The 22,544-nt window shown below is 30.6% G+C and overlaps 3 protein-coding genes across 6 annotated transcripts in view; 2 read left to right on the forward strand and 1 right to left on the reverse strand.

The window, feature by feature from the left end:
• The window catches only part of LOC115875919 (protein boule-like), a 51,491-nt gene extending 46,079 nt beyond the window's left edge, over window positions 1–5,412 (reverse strand). For 2 of the 4 annotated variants that reach the window (XM_030891506.1, XM_030891502.1), the window contains exons 1-2: window positions 4,737–4,882; window positions 3,842–4,078 (exon numbers count right to left, since the gene is read on the reverse strand). In XM_030891506.1, coding sequence (XP_030747366.1) covers window positions 3,842–4,078; window positions 4,737–4,740 — 241 coding nt within the window. In that variant the 5' untranslated portion in view covers window positions 4,741–4,882. The other 2 variants (XM_030891505.1, XM_030891503.1) reach the window with 2 other exon arrangements.
• A 255-nt stretch (window positions 5,413–5,667) lies between these two features.
• Window positions 5,668–19,672, forward strand: LOC115875920. The gene is made up of 9 exons (XM_030891507.1): window positions 5,668–5,972; window positions 6,029–6,166; window positions 6,738–6,922; window positions 6,981–7,367; window positions 7,439–7,581; window positions 13,482–13,647; window positions 13,751–13,902; window positions 14,618–14,841; window positions 19,144–19,672. The coding sequence occupies exons 2-9, from the start codon at window positions 6,029–6,031 to the stop codon at window positions 19,228–19,230; spliced, it is 1,482 nt and encodes a 493-aa protein (XP_030747367.1). The 5' UTR covers window positions 5,668–5,972; the 3' UTR covers window positions 19,231–19,672.
• Window positions 19,673–21,417: 1,745 nt separating this feature from the next.
• LOC115875928 (COMM domain-containing protein 3) lies at window positions 21,418–22,474 on the forward strand. Its single transcript, XM_030891519.1, has 3 exons — window positions 21,418–21,827; window positions 21,883–22,151; window positions 22,207–22,474. Exons 1-3 carry the CDS (start codon window positions 21,695–21,697, stop codon window positions 22,396–22,398), a joined length of 594 nt encoding a protein of 197 aa, XP_030747379.1. The 5' UTR covers window positions 21,418–21,694; the 3' UTR covers window positions 22,399–22,474.
• Window positions 22,475–22,544: the final 70 nt, after the last annotated feature.

Below are 22,544 nucleotides of genomic sequence, written 5' to 3' on the forward strand. Positions count from 1 at the left end.
TTATGTGCGTCAGTGCATTATTAGTTCTTCCAAATTTTTATAACTTCGCCTTGTAAATACTGTTGCGGACCCGTGTGAACTCGACCTAACCTAACTATATGTCCCGCCCTCAGATGACCTTAACATCGCATTAAAGAATAGACACCGTAATGATTCATTCGTTCGAGAAGAATCGAGTCCCACTTGAATGGACTAGTACATACGAGAACATTCGAAAACCTTCTCTACGCACCTAACGATCTATGGACTATTCTAGAGTTCTTTACCTGTCGGTATAAAAGCCGGCGGCTGTGGCCTACAGAGGGCAGTTATAAATATACCAGTGCAGTTGACGCGCTAAAATTCAAAATAAATTCTTAGTTATAAATCGTTTGTAAATAGTTCTATAAGTCGTTTATCGTTATTGTTTTTGTTAATTAGTGTTAAATAAATAGTCTTTAAATACATTGTGACTTTCTATCCACACGGAACCGACGAAAAACGTAACAATACTATGCTATTTTTGCGTTTATTAAAATATTTAAAATATTAAAATAGTAGTTTTTTTTAACTGACGATTGTGTGCGAAGTGGTCAAAATTTTTCCGAAAATTTGTGTGATTTTCCGTAGCCCGATCTTTCAATTATTTAATTTTATATGGTATATTATGGTTAGGTTAGATTGCATTTTTTTAATGGGAAATTTTGAGAAGTAGCAATTTTTAAGAGAGATGAGATGAACTTACAATTAATTTTAAAAATACATATTTGTATTTTAGATGTTTTAATAATATGAATTAGTTGGAACTTAATAATCATATTTAAGTAATGTGGTTAAGTAAATGGTTATCGAACTCAAATTTTGGGGTAAGAAAATTAAATTGAAAGTTTTACACGTGCCAATTTAAAAAAAAAGTTAACAATGTTTGTATTTTGTTTATGCTAATTCTCTCACATGTAGTTTTTTGCGAAGAAATATTTCATTTATTTTTTAAAGTAAATGCCAACAAAAGTAAATATTATTTTTAAATAGTAATATAAAGTAATAAAAAGTAATATAAATAATTTTGATTTCTAATTTTTTATTTATATTTTCCTTCCATTACACTGCATGCTTAGAAAATTAATAAATGTTTATATTTCATGATTTTAAAATTTGTTGTTAATATAACAAATTAGTTCTGTAATTATTATTATATAATAAACCAACGTTGCCATTTAGAGACTATATTATTTTTAAATAGGATCTAATATAAATACTTTTGACTTCTATTTGTTGTTTATATTTTGCTACTACTTAAAAAAAATGTTTATATTATTAAATGATTGTAAATTTTGTTGTTAATAGGTATAACAAATTATTACTGTTATTATTATTTATTAAACCAGTCTTTGCTTAAAAACATTAAAAATCATTTTCCTACATCCAAAATAAAAAGTATTATTGCAGTGTAACAACAGAATATTAATAAAAAAATGCAAAACATATAGACATACTATCCCTAACTAACTAATGCTAAAGAATAATATTCTTTGCTAATACCAACTAATACGAATATATGGCAACAGCGCCCTTCAGAATATATTTTCTGTGTAAATACTAGCACCTCAATAAAAAAAAAAATGTGTCCTTATCTTTATTTGACTCCGCAAAAAATCAAAGATGCCGGCTTCTTTCCTAGCATTGCCACCGACCGCTGTTGGGTTTCTAGGAAAGAAACCTACGTCGCCGGACGACAACTAAAATCCAGTTTATATTTTATTAAAATCGATCCTGACGAATAAATGAATTTGATAAACGAATGAATTTTATAAATGAATGGTTTTTGCTGCCGAATTACTAGAATACAATATTTCAAGGCAGATGACGCATCCATTCGATAATTTTTATTCGAATAGTTTTCGACGAATGTTTTCTTACTAGCTATCGAATTATTCGATTGAATTGCAACTATCGAATGTTTCGATAGTATTCATTCGATAGTTCCCACTACTAGTTTTTATATCAAAGAACAGTTACATCTTTGGTAATCCATGTATGAATATTACCACAATTACAACCATTTATAAAAGTACCAACATCAGTGTCCTAAGTGAATAAGTCACACAAGGGTTGTAATTTACAACCCTTGTGTGACTCAGGATATTCAGGATACTGGTGTTCTGTTCTTAGTGTACTTAGGACACTGGTGTTCTAAGAATTAAGAGGATATAGCTTTAAGAAAGTAAGATAGACCCTCAACCACATAAAGTTTATAAACTTTTGGGTAAATTTTTGACATTTGGGCGAGGTTCCCAAAAATGTTTCGCCTGTGGCACTGTTTTTACCCTGTTGTCCTCTATTTCTTATTTTGAAATTTGGCAATCCTACACTTGACTGCACCCAACTCCATCATGGGTGAATGTTTTGTTCTAGTATACAGGGTTGGCATTTCTTCAAGAGCAAGTATTTTCCGAAGCGCATGAAATGTAGCGTCGAATTATGTGGTTATGTAATAAATACTTCACATTTTTGCTCTCCCCAACTTAAGCTTGACTTTCATGCATCCGTTGTCCGACGATACGATGATACGATATTAATTTTATTGGTTGAATTTAAAGACTTCGATTGGTTAACCGTTTCTAACCAATCGAAGTCTTTAAATTCAACCAATAAAATTATTATCGTGTCATCGTATCGTCGGATTACGGATGCATGAAAATCAAGCTTTACTAGATATTTATAGCAATTCACTCCTAGACACATTTAACAGTGACCCAAGGGTTATGCTATACCAGTAGGGTATAAATTCATTAGTTTTAGAACTCAGAAATTCTAAATTTTATATTAGTTCACACTTGATAATGGTCAGTGAGCGATAGTGATAATGATCTATCCAACACATTCTGTATAATGCCAAAATTAAGACAATGCTAGTCAAAGATGATATTTTATTTTACAATCATTTTGTTAATCAGAATTGTAATATTATTTTTAAATTGCAGAAACACGAACTAATTTGTTAAACATTTGCAAAACATCACATGACTTTCCTAGATTTTCAATTAATTTGTAATTGATAAAATTGATTGTATATTGTTCCAGTCTTTAAGCTTGACTGTATATAACAAACCAGCAGTAAGCTATTATGTTTTAAAATAAGCGCCAATAATGTCATTTTGACATTAAAAAATATCCCCGGATTATCTTTACAAGAGGAAAAACTTTTTTATTATTAACATTTTGTGAAAAATACATTCTTCATATTCATGAAGAATGTATTTTTACAAGTGAAAACATTCGTTTTCACTTGTTTTAAAATGGTTAATTGTTAATCTCATTTAAACTTTTTGGAATTTCCATACTGTCTTCCATACTTTTAAAAGAAAAACCTATGAACATATTATAAGTGAATAACCATAGTACCAAGTTATGTATTAACATCTAGGTAGGTACATAAAATTTTCTTCTAAACCACTCTGCTATCCAAGATCCATAATTCTATTTGTAAAGTTATGATGTATAGTCTGTCCAACAGATCAGGAAAGATTTCAACAGATGATATCCAAAAAATGACACAAAATACATTTGTAGATAAAAATGATAGACACAACTGTCACTGTGATGAATCCTCTCATTGGACAGACTATGACTTTAATTATGCATATTATAGTGTGTATAGTGTACCTGTTCATATATAGGAAAATTAAAACAACTTTCGTTGCACGTCATCAATGACACCTTTCGTCGTCTTATAGAGTTTGCAGGTGGTTGTATTATGATGTGCAACCAATGTTATTTTAATTTGCCCATAGTACTTTATTATAAGTATAGGCATAAGTAAAACAACGAAAATCTACTAATGCTAATATTAATATACTACCATATTTAGGTGCATTTGTCAAAGGCGGGGGACTTGGTCCTTGTCCTGTACCATTCTGAATTGGTGTGGCAGCTGGCGTGGGACCTCCAGATGAACCACCTCCTGAAATTACTTTCTTCGGGCCTCCATTACTCTGGACGGCTGTTATTTGGGATTGGGGTTGTTGTGTCATTGTATTGGCGATGACTGCACCACCGTTTGACATGACGGGTTGGGGAAGTTGCCGAGCAACTATTCCTGAAAGTAACCAAATTATGACAAGAAAATAATTTTTAAGAATTGAGCATTAAAACCATAATACTTATCAACACTATTATTATAATAATGTAGCTTAGAACAACAAATTCTGCAACTAACTATTTTGCATTTGGAAGTCTAACAAACCACCATAAATTAATGGTTTTTTACTTTGATTAGGTATAATCACATTTGATTTTCAATAAACCACTTTGTGAAAATAAACAAATTCTAATTTATAATTTTAAACACTGACATTGGTGAGCAAACATGAGATTTTGAATAGTTTTAGATTTGAATACTTGAAATAGTATCCCCTTCTTTTATTTAAGAAATATCTTTGTGTACTAAGTAGACTTGCAATGATATATTTATATTAATGTACCTAATTAATTTACAAAGATTCAGCTTATTTGTTTATGAAACATTTCTACCCTATTTTTCCAAATTCCCACAATTTGACCCAGTTATATTGGCCCATTTCCCCAACTAGTTTCAAACGAATTTTTATACAAGACACAAAATAGAAGCGGATCTGCCACCTTTCACTTCAATCAATCAATAATAAATATAACTCCTCAAAATGCCTTTTCTCTACTTTATAGTCACATATAATACCCAAACACCATTAAAAATACATGTAACAAAGAACTTTTACCCATTTCAAAGCGCGCAGCCCGATGCGAGCTAGAATCAGGGGCCCACTAAACAATGCACCAAATAAAAACACTGCAGTAATGCTGCGGATTTTTGAGCCAAAACTGTATGGAATATTATGCTAAATTTCACTCAGCTGTTCTTCTAACTTACTTGCAGGTTCTGGAACTTTTTAAAGTACATTGATTTCTCTAAAATTATAAACTTTATGAACTGAAAAACTAAGCCGATTTTGACTACTCAACAACTCAACTGTCGATAAGATGGCGCCCGCCAATAGAATAACTTTACGCTGTGACGTAACATATCAAACTACCGAGTTGCCAATATTCTACATTTTTCAGGATATAGTTTATTAAACTTAAAATATAATTTAATTTTTTTATTGTAAGATATTAAATGAAATTACATGTATGTCAAACATATTACAAATTTTCATATTATACGGGATGCTTTGATACTTGTAAGAAATACGAAAAAAGAGAAAAATTAAAGTGGGTACCTACCTACTTTTATGTAAAAAAATTGTGACCAGATTTTTCTAAATGTAATGTACCTTAAATTTAAGATAAAATTGTTTTAGTGTACATTTTTTTAAATTAAGTTTAAAATTAACACAACACTAATAGAAAATAGAAAGTTTATAAAACGTACAACTTTCAAAAAAATAAACAATTTCAACTGTCATTTTTTAATAAATCACAGCCCACTAAACATTAAAAATATTATAATATTAACATTGCTTTTAACAATATTTACAGCTACACTATATTATTGAGATTAGTATTGTTAAAATGTTCTAGGATTTAATTTAAGGAAGCCCTCAATAAATAGAAATGGTCCTTTTTTAAGAATTTAATTTTCCCTCAAAAAAAAAATTGACGAGAGTATTCGAAATGTTTGACAACATTGACATCTATGCCATGTTTGACATTTGACTTTGACGTTTCTTCTATGTCCGGTAGTGACCGCCATAATTTTTATAAATTTATTTGGAAGATATTTCAGAAGTTTAGAAAGTTGATGTTTATATAATTTTATGATTAACGAATGATTATATATCTAAAATGGGTATAAACAGTTAAAAATGATCCTTATTTAGTGCATTGACAAGAATATAAAAAAAGTAGTGTCATGGCGCCATTTTAAGATTGAAAAGTTTGTTTATGTGTTTTTATTTATGTTGTACCTTTAAATTATTTTTAAAAATCTCTCTGTAATTGTTTATAAATTCAAGGTATTTTTTCGCAATTCTATATAATTTTATTGTCATTTATGGTTCTAATATTTTAGATGAATTCATCTAATGTTCAAGATTGTGAAGGCCCAATTACCGATTTATCCTCTTCATTTTATAGCTCGAACTTGTTTGAAAGTACTCCAAAGGCTCAGCCAGATCGTTTATTTACGAGCAGCTCGAAAAAACGAAAGGTAAATTCTTTATCAATTATTTATATTGAGTTATAAAAATACTCTTAAGCTTCGTCTACCCATAACATTTTACCTGTCGGTTTTATTTGTTCAGTTAAAATGTATCAAGTAAAACTAAAATATGAGTAAAATCTTGTGCGTCGACGAAAAAAAAACGGACGATTTTACTTGAATTAAGATGACAGACAGTCTAGACCTATGAGAACTGATGGAATTGTTCCGTCATATGAAAAAAGCAATTTGTCTGCAGCCTTTTTGCCTTTTGCTATCAGTAAATTTACAAGAAATAATAATAAACGGCTTTTAAATATCTAATATTTTTATGTAGTTTCAGAGAACAATGTAATTTTATAAAACCTTTTACAGTTTTTTAATGAATGAGTTATTACCAAACAAATATTATTTTCATAATTATTCTTGCATGATAGTGAAGATAGTCATAAAAGTCATAAAAGCTGTCGTCAGTTCTCTGGATGGCCTTCCATTTTAACTGATAGGCAGAATATAAGATAAAACGTCATGTGTAGATTGTAGGAGTTTTACACAAAACTAACATGATAAAATTTTAAAGGTACAATACTCTGATATAAGAATTAGAAGAGGAGATTCATTAGAACCATCTCCATCTACTACACCAGATTTAAATGCATCTAGTGAATGTTTGTCTAAAAATTTTGAAAATTTTAAAATCGAACAAAATTATTTTAATGTTGACAACTGGGACGAGCCTGCAACAAAATATTTTAAAAATAATGGGTTTGTGTTATCTTATTTTCCATATCTGAAATGTATTATTTATAATCTTTATTTGTAGGTGTGAAAAGATTGTCACTCCACCATCCACACCAGAATTCCATTCAAAAACCTTTGAAAGTACACCGAAAAAATCAGAAAGTTTCCTAAAATATGCCTCCGCATGTAGTGTTGCATCGCCTTTAAAAGAGCAGCATGATATATTATATCCTAGTTTGAAGCCCTTAAAGCCTCTGAAAATTAAGGAAAGATTTGATAGAATCGGATATAATTCCACATTGTTTAAATCAAATGTGGTACGAGATAGTAAAAAATTTCGGGAATTTATTTCAAATGATGTCATCATGGAGAAAGTTTTTAGTTATTTATCTGATGGAGATTTGTTTAGAGTGTCCATGATCCCAAGTTTTAAAGATGCCATTAGTAGGAATTTAAAGATTACAGAGAGGTTTGTGTGTGTTGAAAATTATTCTAATTGTGGTGAAATTATATTTATTTTTTTATTGTTTAATGTTTTAGGTATGAAAAGTTTAAAGAGTGTCATAAAAATAATAAGGAGAATTATAAGATTACACCTCCAAGTAGTCCTGAGACTCAACAGCTATTTTCAGACGGTTCAAGTAGTCCTAGTAGTAAAAACTTCAGAGATTTTGTTGATTTAGGTAAGACTTTTTTAATAATTATACTTATTTATATGATAAATTATTCTTTGTTATAATTATATTGTATGATATGATATACACATAGAATTAATACTCCTAGAAGGCTATTAGAGTGAGAAGTCCCTCACGAAGAAAGAAAGTAAGTATAGGGTTTGGACAGTAAACACTGTTGCTAAATGATGAAAAAGCTTCTGTTTTAAGCCGGAGTCTCATGTATCCAAAATCCGATGACACGACGTTCCGACGGTGCTCCTATTGGTCGAAATACACCAATTTTTATCCCATATTTTTAACTACTCGTCCGACGTCGTATAAAGTTAAATTTTGTTTAACTTTTTTATGATATCGTGTGTTTTTTAACCTCGCTTTTTTTTGAAAATATTGGTTTTTAAAAACAAGTTTAGTTTAGCGAAGAAGTTATTTTTATAAGTTTTTCTCCAATAATACATGTAATAATGTTGATACTGTTGATAGGAATGACAGGTTTAAATGTCAAAACTGTCAAATTTTGGAACGAACTTTCGGATGTATGTGACAGGCTTTTTTTATTTCAAAGGATAACTTCAAATTTCGGATGTCGTACCATCGGATTTCGGATTTCGCATGCATCCGAAATCCGATGACACGACGATCCGACGGTGCTCTTATTGGTCGAAATATTTTGACACCAATTTTTATCCGATATTTTTAACTGATCGTCCGACGTCGTATGAAGTTAAATTTTGTTTAACTTTTGTACGATATCGTGTGTTTTTTAACCTCATTTTTTTGAAAACATTGGTTTTTAAAAACAAGTTTAGTGGGAAGTGGCAATTTCGGGATATTTGGCGAGGAAGTTATTTTTATAAGTGTTTCTCCAATAACACATGTAATTATGTTGATACTGTTGATAGGAATGGCAGGTCTAAATGTCAAAACTGTAAAATTTCGGAACAAACTTTCGGATGTATGTGACAGGCTTTTTTTATTTCACAGGATAACTTCAAATTTCGGATGTCGTACCATCGGATTTCGGATGCATGAGACTCCAGCTTTAAGCTTGATTTTCATGCCTCCGTTAAGCCGGAGTCTCATGCACCCGAAATCCGATGGTACGACATCCGAAATTTGAAGTTATCCTGTGAAATAAAAAAAGCCTGTCACATACATCCGAAAGTTTGTTCCGAAATTTGACAGTTTTGACATTTAGACCTGTCATTTCCTATCAACAGTATCAACATTATTACATGTATTATTGGAGAAACACTTATAAAAATAACTTCCCCGCCAAATATCCCGAAATTGCCCCCTTCCCACTAAGCTTGTTTTTAAAAACCAATGTTTTCAAAAAAAGTGAGGTTAAAAAACACACGATATCGTACAAAAGTTAAACAAAATTTAACTTTATACGACGTCGGACGATTAGTTAAAAATATCCGATAAAAATTGGTCTCAAAATATTTCGACCAATAGGAGCACCGTCGGATCGTCGTGTCATCGGATTTCGGATGCATGAGACTCCGGCTTTATACGTTGATACGATGGTCCGACGGTGCTCTGATTGGTCATAGCGTTTTCGCGCCACTTTTTATCCATAAATATTTTACTTTAGCCCGTCAACGGACCCGTTCATACGATAACGGACGTTTTGACACTTTTTTGACAAATTTAATCTAACCTTATTAAAAATATAAGTAAAATAGTAAAATCGTTATGGAAACTAAAATATAAAATAACACCAACGTATATCCGATAAACGGAGGCATGAAAATGCAATAAATTTAAAAACTGCGTTATTTTCTAACCAATCAAAGTCTTTAAATTCCACCAATAAAATTAATATCGTATCAACGTATCGTCGGACAACGGATGCATGAAAATCAAGCTTTACGTGAATTTTAATTATCCAAGGAAAAAAACTAAAACTAACCATATTCCCTAAATATTTTTAGTTAAAATATGATTTTTCTCACATTTTTCGCCTGGAATCTTTCATTAAATCCAATACTATTCCGTAGTGATGAGACATCGATGTTAGTAGACATCTATGCTTAATAGTCTAAGAGCTAGCTACCTAAAAAACCTTATCATCGTTACATGGCAAATTTTTTGTGTGAAATATCCTTTTGTGTAGCCATTATGAAATAGTCATGTCTGCCAGCGCGATCCCGGGGCTTATAGCGGGGGCGGCCAATCGAAAGGGTGAAATTTTGACACTAAAAATATTATAAGATACATGAGTTATAATTGCGAAAATAGCTTTTATTTATTATTAAGAAACGTGGAAAATTGTTGGCCGACATTTTTCTAGTCGCTAAAATGCCGACAGACAACGCGAAAGAGGCATGAAATTTTAAAAATTATTAAAATGAAATTTGAAGAATGAAAAAAATTATATTTTTGCATGCCGATTGGTGAAATGTCATATTTATTTATTTTAAAAGCCGTATGCAAAAGGGCAGACAAAAAGATCGTGGCTCAATCAGCTGTAGACAGTTGTCAAAAGCGCGATATTACTCTAGCGCTTTCAGGGAACGCTCGCCGCCTCATCCATTTAAGTATAGATAAATCATATAATATACGATTATATTATAAATATATTTTTTTATTATTTCAATAACGAAAGGCCCTTTTGCACACGGCTTTTTAAATTAATTAACAATAAACATGACATTCCACCAACCGACATGCATGTATGGGATGATTTTCTTTTGTTAAAATTCTATGCCTCTTTCGCGTTGTCTGCCGGCATTTCAGCCACGAGAAAAAATGTCTGTCATCAATTTTACACGTTTCCTAATAATAAAAGCTATTTGGCAATTATAACTCGTGTACCTTATAATATTTTTAGTGTCAAAATTTCACCCTTTCGATTGGCCGCCCCCGCTTTAAGCCCCGGGATCGCGCTGGCAGACATGACTATTTCACAATGGCTACACAAAAGGATACTTCACACAAAAAATTAGCCATGTAACGATGATAAGGTTTTTTATGTAGCTAGCTCTCGGTCTATAATAATTATAATATATTTTAATGATATAATATTTTTTAGACAGATATATTAATATTATATATAGAAAATTTTGAATTTGTTAAAAATGTATGTATATGTTACAGACCATTATATGTGAAAACAGACCGTTTGTGAAAACAGACTATTTTGCCTACAAGATCTGACTATTTATAACCAGAGCGGCAAGAAGTCAGTTTTAAAAAGACTTAAGTCTTAAGTCATACCTAAAATAAAAATTATTTAAATCATAAGTCAAATTCAACATAAAGTTCAAATGATTTAAGTCTTAAGTCTTTGACTTAAACCATTTTATTTCAAATCAAGTCATTTTTGTAAAGACCTAAATCAATATAACGTTATTTAACTCGTTTTTATGACTTAAGTCTATATTTTTAACTTAAATCATGCTGATCTGCAAGTTAAGCCAGTAAAATGACTTAAATCAATATAATTACCCTCAAGCTAAGACAACCAGAATTCAATTTAAGTACCTTTTTTAAATGTTAGTATTAATTTTCTTCTATTACCAGTTAGCTGTTGATAACTAATTTGATTATTATTTAATAAAAATTAATTATTATTTAATAAATATGATTATTGTTTTATAATACTTAACAATAATATTATTTTTCTTACTAAGTTGATATGAGAATAAAACCACTTAAAACGATTTATTTTCAGAATAACTAATATAATCAAATATAATAGCGTATTTTACAGGGTCGCTCGTTTATGAGCAGAAGTTCAAAGATGTGGTATTCACAACTCTATACAGGGTGATTTTTAACCTATACGCATAAACTTGGGAAATTATTGCTGGTGACAAATAATGACTAATAATGAAAAAAAAAAGTTAGTAAAATATTTTTATTTACGGAGATAAACTATTTGAAATAAAAACAAAAAACTTAAATTCCATTAATTGAATGTGCATTAAATACTTTTTTTACAGAGATAACAAACTATTTGAAATAAAAACAAAAAACGTAAATTCCATTAAATTGAATGTGCATTTACTGATAAAGTTGATAAATTTTTGTGAAAAAAACTCAAATTTTTTCAGAATCTAAGAATATTTTACTAACATTTTTTTTTTCATTATTAGTCATCAGCAATAATTTCTCAAGTTTATGCGTATAGGTTAAAAATCACCCTGTATATGGCGAGAGTTAATTTTTTTTATGTTTCAATACGAATCTGAGTGCCTATTTACATATTGACTAGTCCTTTTGTATATGGCCTGTTTTACATATTATATGGATGTATACCGAGTGCGTCTCAAAAGTGGCTCACCCCTATCACTTTTTTATTTTTTCAGATAAACGAGATTTGGTATGTTAGTATGTGACATAAATTAGGATTGATTGGTGTATTTAATTGTTTTTGGTCCCTTCCGGTTTCACCGGAAATGACTACAACTTTTGATTTTTAAATGGCACCCTCAGTATTTTTTACTTTATTCGATAGGAAATGGTATTCTGAATAGAATGACATATCAAATGTCAACTTTTGAAATTCTCGCTTAATAAAAAATTGTATTTTAAAATTCAACTAGGGTGCCATGGCTATGTTAAAATCATTAATTCTTCATCAAGGAGCCTTGGAAAAATAGATTCGATCGTCTAATGTTTTTAGTGTCTTGTCCTGGCCAGTTAGAAAATGCTCTAATCGTAAAATGCTCTAAAAGCATTTTTTTACGAACAATTTGATACCAAACACTTGGTATTCCAAGTCAAATTTTCGTTACGTACCGCAAGTTTTAATTTCAAATAAACCATACGCGAATATGTCAAAAGTTGACATATGATATGTCTGTGTTTTCACTAAATATATTATTTTTCGTAATTACATTAGTTTGGTTTGGTAGGTGGTAATATAAAAATATAAACAAGAAAACTGGTGACATGTTGGCAAATATCAATCACTATGATAGCTTTTCCCAACAGAACTTTTTTTCAAAACAGTTAAAACAAATGTAGGTGGCGCCTTCTGTTAGTAGGGGTCATATTGACATCAAAATCAAATTTCTCATGTCAAAAAACTCCCAGACACCAATTTTCATCCAAATATTGACGTTACTTCAGAAATTATTTGGAAAAAATCGAAATAAAAATGAAACTTCTACACCCTGTATCTCTGAAACTAAGCATTTTTGAACATACATTTACACGAACTTTTTTACTTATTTTTATGTGCAGAATATGCTGTCGAAGTTTCCGGAATACAGTTCGGACCACCCTGTATCCTAGCCTTCTAGGAGTATTAATTCTATAGATATATATTGTGACCCACCACAAGTTAATCTGTTCATCAAAAGAATGACATTAGGGACAAGTATTTCTTGTTTTAATTCAATAGTAGATTCTGTTCTCTCATTTACGGTTGTCTTTTGACAGATTTATTCTATAACGGGACATACCATTATTTTTAAAGTAAAGTATTTTAAGATAACGTAATTTTTTTGCTGCTATGGCTAATTTGGCTTAGGCGTAATCCTAATCGCGGTCCTTGGCCATATCAGTGTCAATGGCCTACCGACTTGGTCAATGTCTAAATCGACTCTTACTCACGACCACGAACCGGCGTCAATGAGTAGTATGTGCCAATAGATTTTAGACTTTTAGTTTCCAGGCGCATCGTTTAACATCACTTAATTTCGGTGATCTACCAGGAACCGGTATTACAACGTAGCTGGGCCGTTGCGCTCCTGCTATGTTTAATATCAGCTATTTTTAATATCAGCCAAAAAAAATTACGATAATGAATTGACATAATTTGCTAAAAAAATAATCAATAATGTGTTTTAGCATCAGTATCAATCGCTTGTCCTAAAATCGTCGAACACAGTATAGCCAATTTTTCCGTAATTATTTAAATACAATCCGTATTTATTTAAATACATTTTTAGGGAACCAATTAAGTCATAATCAATCGCTGACAAAGTGCCCACAGTGTGAAAAGCCTTCAGTTTTAGAAAATTCAATTGGACAGTGTCAGAATGTCAATTCATGTGGATATATTTTTTGTCAGAAGTGCGATAGCTTTGCTTACACCCCTACAGCATTTATTGACAAGTTAGTTATAAGTAAAATTTTTTGCACGTACTGATATACCATAACATATACTGATATTTTTTATTAAGTTGATTTTGGTAACATGTACCTTGTAAAATTGTAGGTGCCGAGAAATTACTTTGGGCCAGTCACTCAGTAGTAAAAAGAGGAGGGGTCTGGAGGATTTGAGCAATTTATCACTGGATTTTAATGATAGTTCTATAATGAACAGTACATCTCTAAATTACCATTCATCAAATATGTATTATTCTTCAGGTATTACCTTATTTTCTTAGTTTTGTACATTTAAAGATACAATATGACGACAATTTTTTATTTTTTTTTCATGATCTAGCATGCTTTGTTTAATAAAATAAACAATTGAAGGGTCCGGTGGAAAAACATGATAAGCACCATTTCACAGGAGAGCACTGGACGGCTGGTAGTTATCAGGTTCTTGCCGTGTATTCTATATTTTTATTAGGCATATATCATAGGATTTAAAAACTTATTGTCATACAGAGTTTATACATTTTGTAGGGACCAGTTAGACCTATACTATAGTATTGTAAAATCCTAAAATTAAGAAATTGGCGCTTATCAAGTTTTTCCCGTGGATCCTTCAATTCTTATTGTAGATCCATTGAATAAAAAACTAAGGAAATAATATCAACAAAATGAGTGTAAGTTCGAAGGAACTTTATATGACTGGCAATATTTCCGTCATATCAGTTAGTCATTTATTTAGTAAATAAACGTGAAAATGGAAAAATAAAATCATAATAACTGATGTCACAGAAAACTAACAAAAGAAAGTATTTTCGTGACGTTTAAAAAAATATGTATATTATTCAATGGGGAAAAAATTATAGAATTTTCTAAATTTCCCTGAGCCTGCTTGATTACAAAACTTTTTTACAGTTACACACTACTTTAACCAAATTGATTATATTTTTTACTGATTTTTTTTTAAGTTAAACAATGTTTGTAGGATATGGTTCTAGTTATGAAACTTCACGCACGCCATTGTCTGTTAAAAGAAATTTAAATAAATCATCATTCGTTAGCAATGACAGTGCATTAAAACAACAAAATTCATTGTTTGATATTAGCAACAGATCAATAACAACTACTAAGGACCAGAAGCGAGAAGGAAAGAGGAAGTCTTTGCCACATGTAGCGCCTGTGATACAAAATGAAAGGAAGATTGTTGAGGTTAGTAATAATGGTACACAAGGTATTAGCCAATGACTACAGAATACAAGGACCAATAACACCTGAGATAACATTGTTACCATACCTCCAAACAGTGTCGTGTCACATATTTTTTTTAACTTAGTAGTTTGAAGAGATATTTATATTTTTGATAAATGTTTTGACTACGCCTATGGTGTATGCTGCTTATTTAGGTGGTATCATACCATCATACTAATTAATTACAGAAAAAAGTATTAAAATGTTAACAAAAAGTACAAAACTAGTATCGACGTATAGGACATATCAAGTTCATATAATCACAGATTAGGTATCCTATAAGTATACAGATAAAAATCTTATCCCTAATTCGTGGTACAAAAATTGTTTTTTATGACGATCTGCAAACGAGTAAAATTTCCTGTGTGCAAAAATAAACTCGCGTAAAATAACAATAAATAGCGTAATAGAGAGATATCGCTAAACCGAATAGCGTGCATGGACGTTAATGAGGCCAGGTGTTATTTCCTTTACGTGAGGTGGTATTAACTCTCTTCATTTATAGTTATTGGATCGGAAAGAATTCTGTTCGCGTCGCGTCCGCTATTTAAACTAACCTAATTTTGAATTTAAAACTTTGAAATTGTTTTGTTTACTAGGTATTTTAAAACTAAAGGGATAAAGTGCTTATTTCCAGTGCTTTATTGTTCAACGTCTGCCAGTGGGTTTAGGGCAACAAGCAACAAATTCTCTTAGAAGGGCTAAGTCGTCATCTGCTGAAAACCTAAGCCTCTTTATAGGTTCTTTAATATTGGAAGAGGTGGAATCCATATTTTGGGCAATATTTATTTAATTAAAACTAATCCCAACTACTTAAATATCAAATTACCTAATAAAACTAAAGTAATAATTCAAAACAATTCAAACGTAACGTAAACTTAAAATAAAAGGTCTCGCCGGCCGGCCCCGGTTGTCAAATACCCTCACATGTCCATTTAAGCAATTTTTAAATGGTATTTAGAAATAGCCCTTGGTGTAATTGATCCGCAACGTTATTAGCGGGTGTTGCGTTAAAAATTGACTCGCGCATATCGTAACCGTGATAAGGTACGCGTAAATACTGCATGACGCTATTTGGTTTTCCGATATCTCTCTAATAACTGTGCCGGTCAGGTGCTGTGCACAATTTTACAGGCCATAAGTGGGCGTGCTATGTGCGCAAATTAGTAACCTAACTAGTGCCCTATTCCGAAAATTGGAACCACGAAAAACAATAAAGAAAAAACAAAGTTTATAATCTGTATAATCTGTGATATAATATCAGAAAAATAATTATCAAATTCAATAAGAAAGCGTTAAAAGGGTAGAGTGGACTGTTTATTTACCTATGAAATGTAACTCTTGGATCTTTCTTATCGTTGCGGCTTTTACACTTGAAAGCTGAACAAATTACCATTGTAAAGGCCCCTACAGACGGACGTTTTTGTACGTGTTTATGTACGCGCGTTCAGAAACGTGCATACAAAAACGTGCACTAGCACTGCATACAGATGCACATACAAAATCTAGAGGCACATACAAAATCTGAAAATCCACAATGTTTTAGAGCGATGTCCAAGGAAGTGGTTGAGTTAGCATTGGCAGCAGTGGCGTGCACTGCTGTGCTTCAAACGAAAGTTAAAAAAAAACTAACCTAATCTAAATAAATAAACTTCCTAACCGCGCCGTATGTGGTGTAAAGAGTGGCTTCTTCAACGCCAAAGGTTTGGTCATAGTACCAAAGTGAAGAAACATACACTTCATCTGCTCCCGAACCAGATCTCTTGGAGTCAACAAACTTTTTATGTTCCCTTCCTACAAGTCCTCCCAAATCCTCCCCGAAGACTGTAAAGTTTAATTATAACTGAAGCCTTAGTCGCGTTTGGCTGAACAACTTGTAGCTTCCTAACCAGCTTTGCGTATAAGCCTCGTTTTTTTAGTTTTATCTAAATATTGTTTGGATTTTACTTGCCAAGGACAGGGCATTTCTCTGTACTATTCAATAAATTCCTGCAGGAATTCACGGGATAGTGTTCTACAGTCAGACATTTCTACTAAGAAATTATTAGCGAAGTCAAATCAAGAAAACGCTGCAGCTTGTGGGACAAATCGACGCTACCGTTGTGCGACGCACAGTTCACATCCACACGTTGAGACTTGCAAGAAAATCCTGCATGCACGTACAGAATTTCTGTCGTCGACAGAAATCATGAGCGTCGTTCAAAACGAATGTGCATTCAAAAACGCGACGTTTCTGTGCATACACATTGACGTTTTTGTATGCACGTCTTTGAACGCACGTACATACACGCGTACAAAAACGTCCGTCTGTAGGGGCCTTAATAAAGTTTATACAAATTTCAGTACACACAACAAACTATTAAAAATCGCTAAAATTGTCGCTAGTGACACATCCGTTACTCCAAAAAAATGGCGTCTAACAACAAAAATTCAGCTGCAGCCCGTATATGGACGTTACTTGTCCTTGTATTCTTTAGTCATTGATATTAGCTGAGCTTGCATTTAAAGTCCCAAGAAAAAAGGGCGAGGGGTTGTAGTAGTTGTAGAAGCTGAATTTGAAATGTTAGATTTTGATTTTTTTTTCAATAAAATTGAAAAAAATAAGAGTAACATAAAATTTTACGAAAACTGATTATTCATAAAAATAAAAAATGGTAAAATACATATACATATAAAAATTATAAACATTGTAGCTTTATAGAGAAAACAGGCGGTTGTCTATTTCAAAAATATAAGAGGTTTAAGTAGTGGCTTTAGCTTTAACTGAAGTTAATTATCAAAAATTTATCATGTAAAGTCTTTTTTTTTCAAATGGAAACGAGATGTTACTACTGTAAGAATTAAATGGTTTTCTATCTTTTAATGTTACATGTCACATGTCTCTATACCTAAGTGCTAATACCATTTTCATTGATACAATTATTTTTTGCCAATTTTTTAAGTTGAAAATTAAAATGCTATAGTTCTCTAATTTACAATACTAATTTTGATGAAAAGAAAATAGCAGGGTTGGCATGATTTAAATCAAATGATTTAAATCAAGTGATTTTTTTAAATTTTAATCATGCGATTTAAATAAAAAGAAATAATTTTATTGAAACTTTATTATAAATCAAAAAATAACTCTAAAAGTTATAAAAATGTGTCCTAGAAAACTATAAAAAATATTTCTATAACAGATATAAATCGAAAAATAATTGTAAATATTATAAAACTATATAAAAATATCTATTCCTCAATTTAATTGTTAGACCGATTTTTGAACTAATTTCTATATTAAAAATAAGTGACAAAAATTCGCTGTTCGAATACATATCATTCGCAAAGTCTAGTGCACAACTAGATTTGTCTAATAAAATCTAATTTTAATAATAATATAATCTAATCTTCATTCCCGAGAATCTATAATCATTGTCAGAAAATATGTTGAGACATTTTGATCTGCAGTAAGTACTTTACACTTTGACATTAGATCATAATACATACTAATTTCATTCTCGACTATTTCCGAACAATAGTGTATTGTTTTTTGTTAGGAGTAAAAATTATACTAGCTATAATAAAAAATAAACTATAGCTATTCCGACATTACAGGGAGACACGAAAAGTACATTTTTACTCCGAATAGAACATAGGTACTATATTTTTTAAACATTACAAATACTTTTTTAATCAATTTCAAACATTGCAAATAATATAAACAGTGATCAAGCAACAATTTGTACACTCGTTGAATTTGACACTTAATATCAATTTAATAATATATTTTTGTACTTTTGTGCTTAGGCGTAACAGTGCTTTACTTTTATGCATAGGCGTTAAAATGACAAAAATTAATACTTTTGAGACGTTTGAAAAAAAAATCCTTTTGATCTGAAGCGAACGATTTTTATTGCGGAATATATTAATGGCTGGTGACTGATGTGGAAAAATGACACGCGCTGTATAATTGTTAATGTTATCGGTATCGGAGTATAGATTTAGCCATTTAGGATAAGACTTTAATTGGAAATAAGTCCTAGTCATTTGGAAATCCGATTTAAATATTGTTTTGAATTAAAATAAAAAAAATCTGATTTAAATCCAAAAAATCTGATTTTTGAAATCAGATTTTTTTTGATTTTTTAAAAAAAAAATCATGATTTTTTCCAACCCTGGAAAATAGTCTATTAATGTAAAAATATGTATTTTTTTCTTAGACTTAGTCATTCGCAAATTATTTTTTTTATGTACCATTGAAGTAATATTTTTATTTTTTTTTAGATTAAGGAACCAGCTTCACCACCATTGAAAATGTATTCTGCTTGTTCAAAACAGAGTAAGAAAATGCTAAAGAGATTGACCAGATAATAAGAGAATTATATCCTTACCTGAATTCTTTTAAATTTTGTCTGTAAATTTTTGTATTTTATATATATTGTGATTTAAATACGTTTAATTTTGTGTCCAACACTAAATTGTGTTCAGTACTGTTTTACTTCATCATTCCAATTTGTTTACAATTACAAAAAAAATCTGGAACAACACTGTCTACATACTTAAGTAATTCGACAGTCTCTTTATTTTAGTACAATATTGTTGAAGACAATACTTTTACCTCTAACTATTTGAATTTATTTTAAGATGTTCTAGTTTTAGCTTATTCTCACTCTTCTATGGATCTGAATAAGATGTACATAACTTGTGTTATTTATCTAATATTATATACATTTGTAAAAGTAAGTTTTATGTTTAGCTCTAACTATTTGAATTTATATATTATAATACATTCCTTTTATAAATAAACTTTGCTCGAAAATTAGTTAATTTCAATTCAGATTTTTAATGGTAGGTTCATACAGCCAAATAAAATAAAATAAGAATAAAATAAAATAAAATAAGAAAGTTGGTTATATGGGATACCGTACATGCGTTCATACAGCCAAATAAAATAACAAATAAAATAAGAAGTCTTTATCTTTTAACTTCTTGTTTTATGGTGGGTTCATACAGCCAAATAAAATAAAATAAGAATAAAATAAAATAAGAAATAAGGAATTCTTATTTGTGTGCGTTCATACAGTCAAATAAAATAAAATAAGAAATATATATTTGCTCATGCGCAGTACGATGAGGCTGGATAAAAGTTAACTTTTACGATTGTTTATAGTAATTTTACTATTTATAGTATATTTATTTATTCGTTGCCTACTATATTATACATTTTACTTATGTGAAATTAAAAAATAAATTAAATCCAAACTGAAAATATTTGTAGGTTAGAATTAAGCGTGCGCAAAGCCGTTTTCACATAAAATAAAACAAGAAGTTAAAAGATAAAGACTTCTTATTTTATTTGTTATTTTATTTGGCTGTATGAACGCATGTACGGTATCCCATATAACCAACTTTATAATTTTATTTTATTTTATTCTTATTTTATTTTATTTGGCTGTATGAACCCACCATTATTTTATGTGAAAACGGCTTTGCGCACGCTTAATTCTAACCTACAAATATTTTCAGTTTGGATTTAATTTATTTTATAATTTCACATAAGTAAAATGTATAATATAGTAGGCAACGAATAAATAAATATACTATAAATAGTAAAATTACTATAAACAATCGTAAAAGTTAACTTTTATCCAGCCTCATCGTACTGCGCATGAGCAAATATACATTTCTTATTTTATTTTATTTGACTGTATGAACGCACACAAATAAGAATTCCTTATTTCTTATTTTATTTTATTCTTATTTTATTTTATTTGGCTGTATGAACCCACCATAATTCAGGCGTATCATGTCAGTAAATCATATTATGTCAGTAAAGTTTTGTATCTAGCAACTCCCCCACCCCCCTTTCCCGAATCCTGGATCCGCCCCTGCGTAGCCCTGATTTCAATATTTCGGGACGGGGACGGCGCCGGCGCCCGTCGGCGCGGCGTGAAATAAACTTGGTTGGATAGTTCTGATTTCTGCCGTACCGAGCGCTGCTGATAGAATTTTAAAAATCAGTTGAGTCCAAGCAGGCTATATCGGCTATATCTGGTTACCAGCAAAGTTACCAGTGAAACGTATACCAATTATTGTTACTAAATATGATAAAATTCACTGTAAACTATAGAAATTTCTGATATATTTTCATAAAGCACCGCATGCCTCTGGATATTTTATGAACTAACTCGGCTATGTTTCGTATAGATATCCTACGTGTTTTTAGACCAATCCAATCTGACAGATCAAGTCTGCGGATTTGGCCTGCTACGGACTTGGTTCGCCACATAAATGCTGTATACTGGGTGTATAAGCTCGTGTCGGTATTTCTAAGGTAACTTGACGCCGTCTTTTCAATCAGACGGTGTATGATTAATAAGAAGAATCAAAGAATCCTGTCGTTATGTAAAGCTCACTTGAGTATAACATTTTTGATCATATTCCACCTATGCTCACTGCAGTTACTGTTGCATTATATCGATATTTTTATTTAGGTAAACATTTCTAATATCTACTGTCAATTTCAATACTTGTCAATTGTCAAGGTTATTTATGTTTATCTTAAAAAAAAGATAAACTTGCCTGTTAAGGTTATTTTTTCTGTTTATCATACTTTTTATTTTTTTTCTATATTCTATCAGAGTTTATCTCTGTTTTATGCAGCAAGTGTAAGCACAGGAGACTTTCCTATGGGGAGAGCATAGAAATATAAATTAAAATCTTTACCTTTATAAGCATTGATTTCTAATTAATTGCATTACATTGCAAAAGTGTATTGGCTTACCTTGAAGTAAATGCTATTAAAATTTGTAAACATATTTTTATGTTATGATTGATGATGGAAATACAGGAATCATATAGGGACTCATTAGGTCTTTTAAATAATACTAGTATATTTAGTGAAAATTTAGTGAGAGAAATAGTAGAGAATTGTTGCTCAGTACTATCGGGCAAAACACAGAATAGTGGTAACTTTAAGGTATCTATTTTTAGAATTATAGATATCTATATGTATTTTTTTAGAAAGAATTTTTTTAAAGAGTGACATTGAAATTCAAGAAGTGCATGCTGCGTTGCTTTATACTTTTGCAGAATTTATACGTAACAATCAAACAAAAGAAGATTATTCCATATTTTTGAGGAATCAGTGTAATCTGAGAAATGATTTAGTAGATGAAATAGAACACTATTATGGTAAATGGAATGGCCTTATTAGAATTCAGCTATTAAATATTGCTAACCACTTGCCTCATGTCACAGATTTGAAATGGAAAATTGATCACGTCGTAAAGGTGAGAATGGAATGGCAGGTAAATACCAACAGCTTAAAATTACCATTATTTTTAGTCAAATTCAGAAGAAACTTCTGCTGGTTTATTATATAGAATAACTTTAAACACAGAAACATTTGATGAACATTTACAGAAGATGGTGACTAAAGCTTTGGAATTCTCCTGTACTAGTGAAGAACTTCAAGATCTAGTTTATAAGCTGAAAGAATCTGTAAGACACTTGCAAAAATTGAGAGCAGATAATTGATTGTAACCATTTATGAAGATATTGATTATTTTTTCATTTAATGTGAGCAATAAGATATGCAAAGCTATGCCTTGTTCAGGAGCTTTTTTTTAAAAATAATTTTATGATAAAAACAATTAAAAAAATCGAGTAGGTAAGTAGGTATA

This window comes from Sitophilus oryzae, unplaced genomic scaffold (assembly GCF_002938485.1).
Source record: "Sitophilus oryzae breed Bouriz unplaced genomic scaffold, Soryzae_2.0 scaffold_1396_pilon_pilon, whole genome shotgun sequence".
Classification (NCBI taxonomy): domain Eukaryota; kingdom Metazoa; phylum Arthropoda; class Insecta; order Coleoptera; family Curculionidae; genus Sitophilus; species Sitophilus oryzae.

What these genes read in the sequence shown, in the direction of transcription:
- LOC115875928 (XM_030891519.1), top strand. Translation starts at nt 21,695, where the DNA reads ATGATGGAAATACAGGAATCATATAGGGACTCATTAGGTCTTTTAAAT. An exon ending in GGGCAAAACACAGAATAGTG is followed by an intron (nt 21,828 to 21,882) that starts GTAACTTTAAGG and finishes GTATTTTTTTAG; the next exon opens with AAAGAATTTTTTTAAAGAGT. An exon ending in AAATTGATCACGTCGTAAAG is followed by an intron (nt 22,152 to 22,206) that starts GTGAGAATGGAA and finishes CATTATTTTTAG; the next exon opens with TCAAATTCAGAAGAAACTTC.
- LOC115875920 (XM_030891507.1), top strand. Translation starts at nt 6,029, where the DNA reads ATGAATTCATCTAATGTTCAAGATTGTGAAGGCCCAATTACCGATTTA. An exon ending in AATTTAAAGATTACAGAGAG is followed by an intron (nt 7,368 to 7,438) that starts GTTTGTGTGTGT and finishes TTAATGTTTTAG; the next exon opens with GTATGAAAAGTTTAAAGAGT. An exon ending in CAGAGATTTTGTTGATTTAG is followed by an intron (nt 7,582 to 13,481) that starts GTAAGACTTTTT and finishes ATACATTTTTAG; the next exon opens with GGAACCAATTAAGTCATAAT.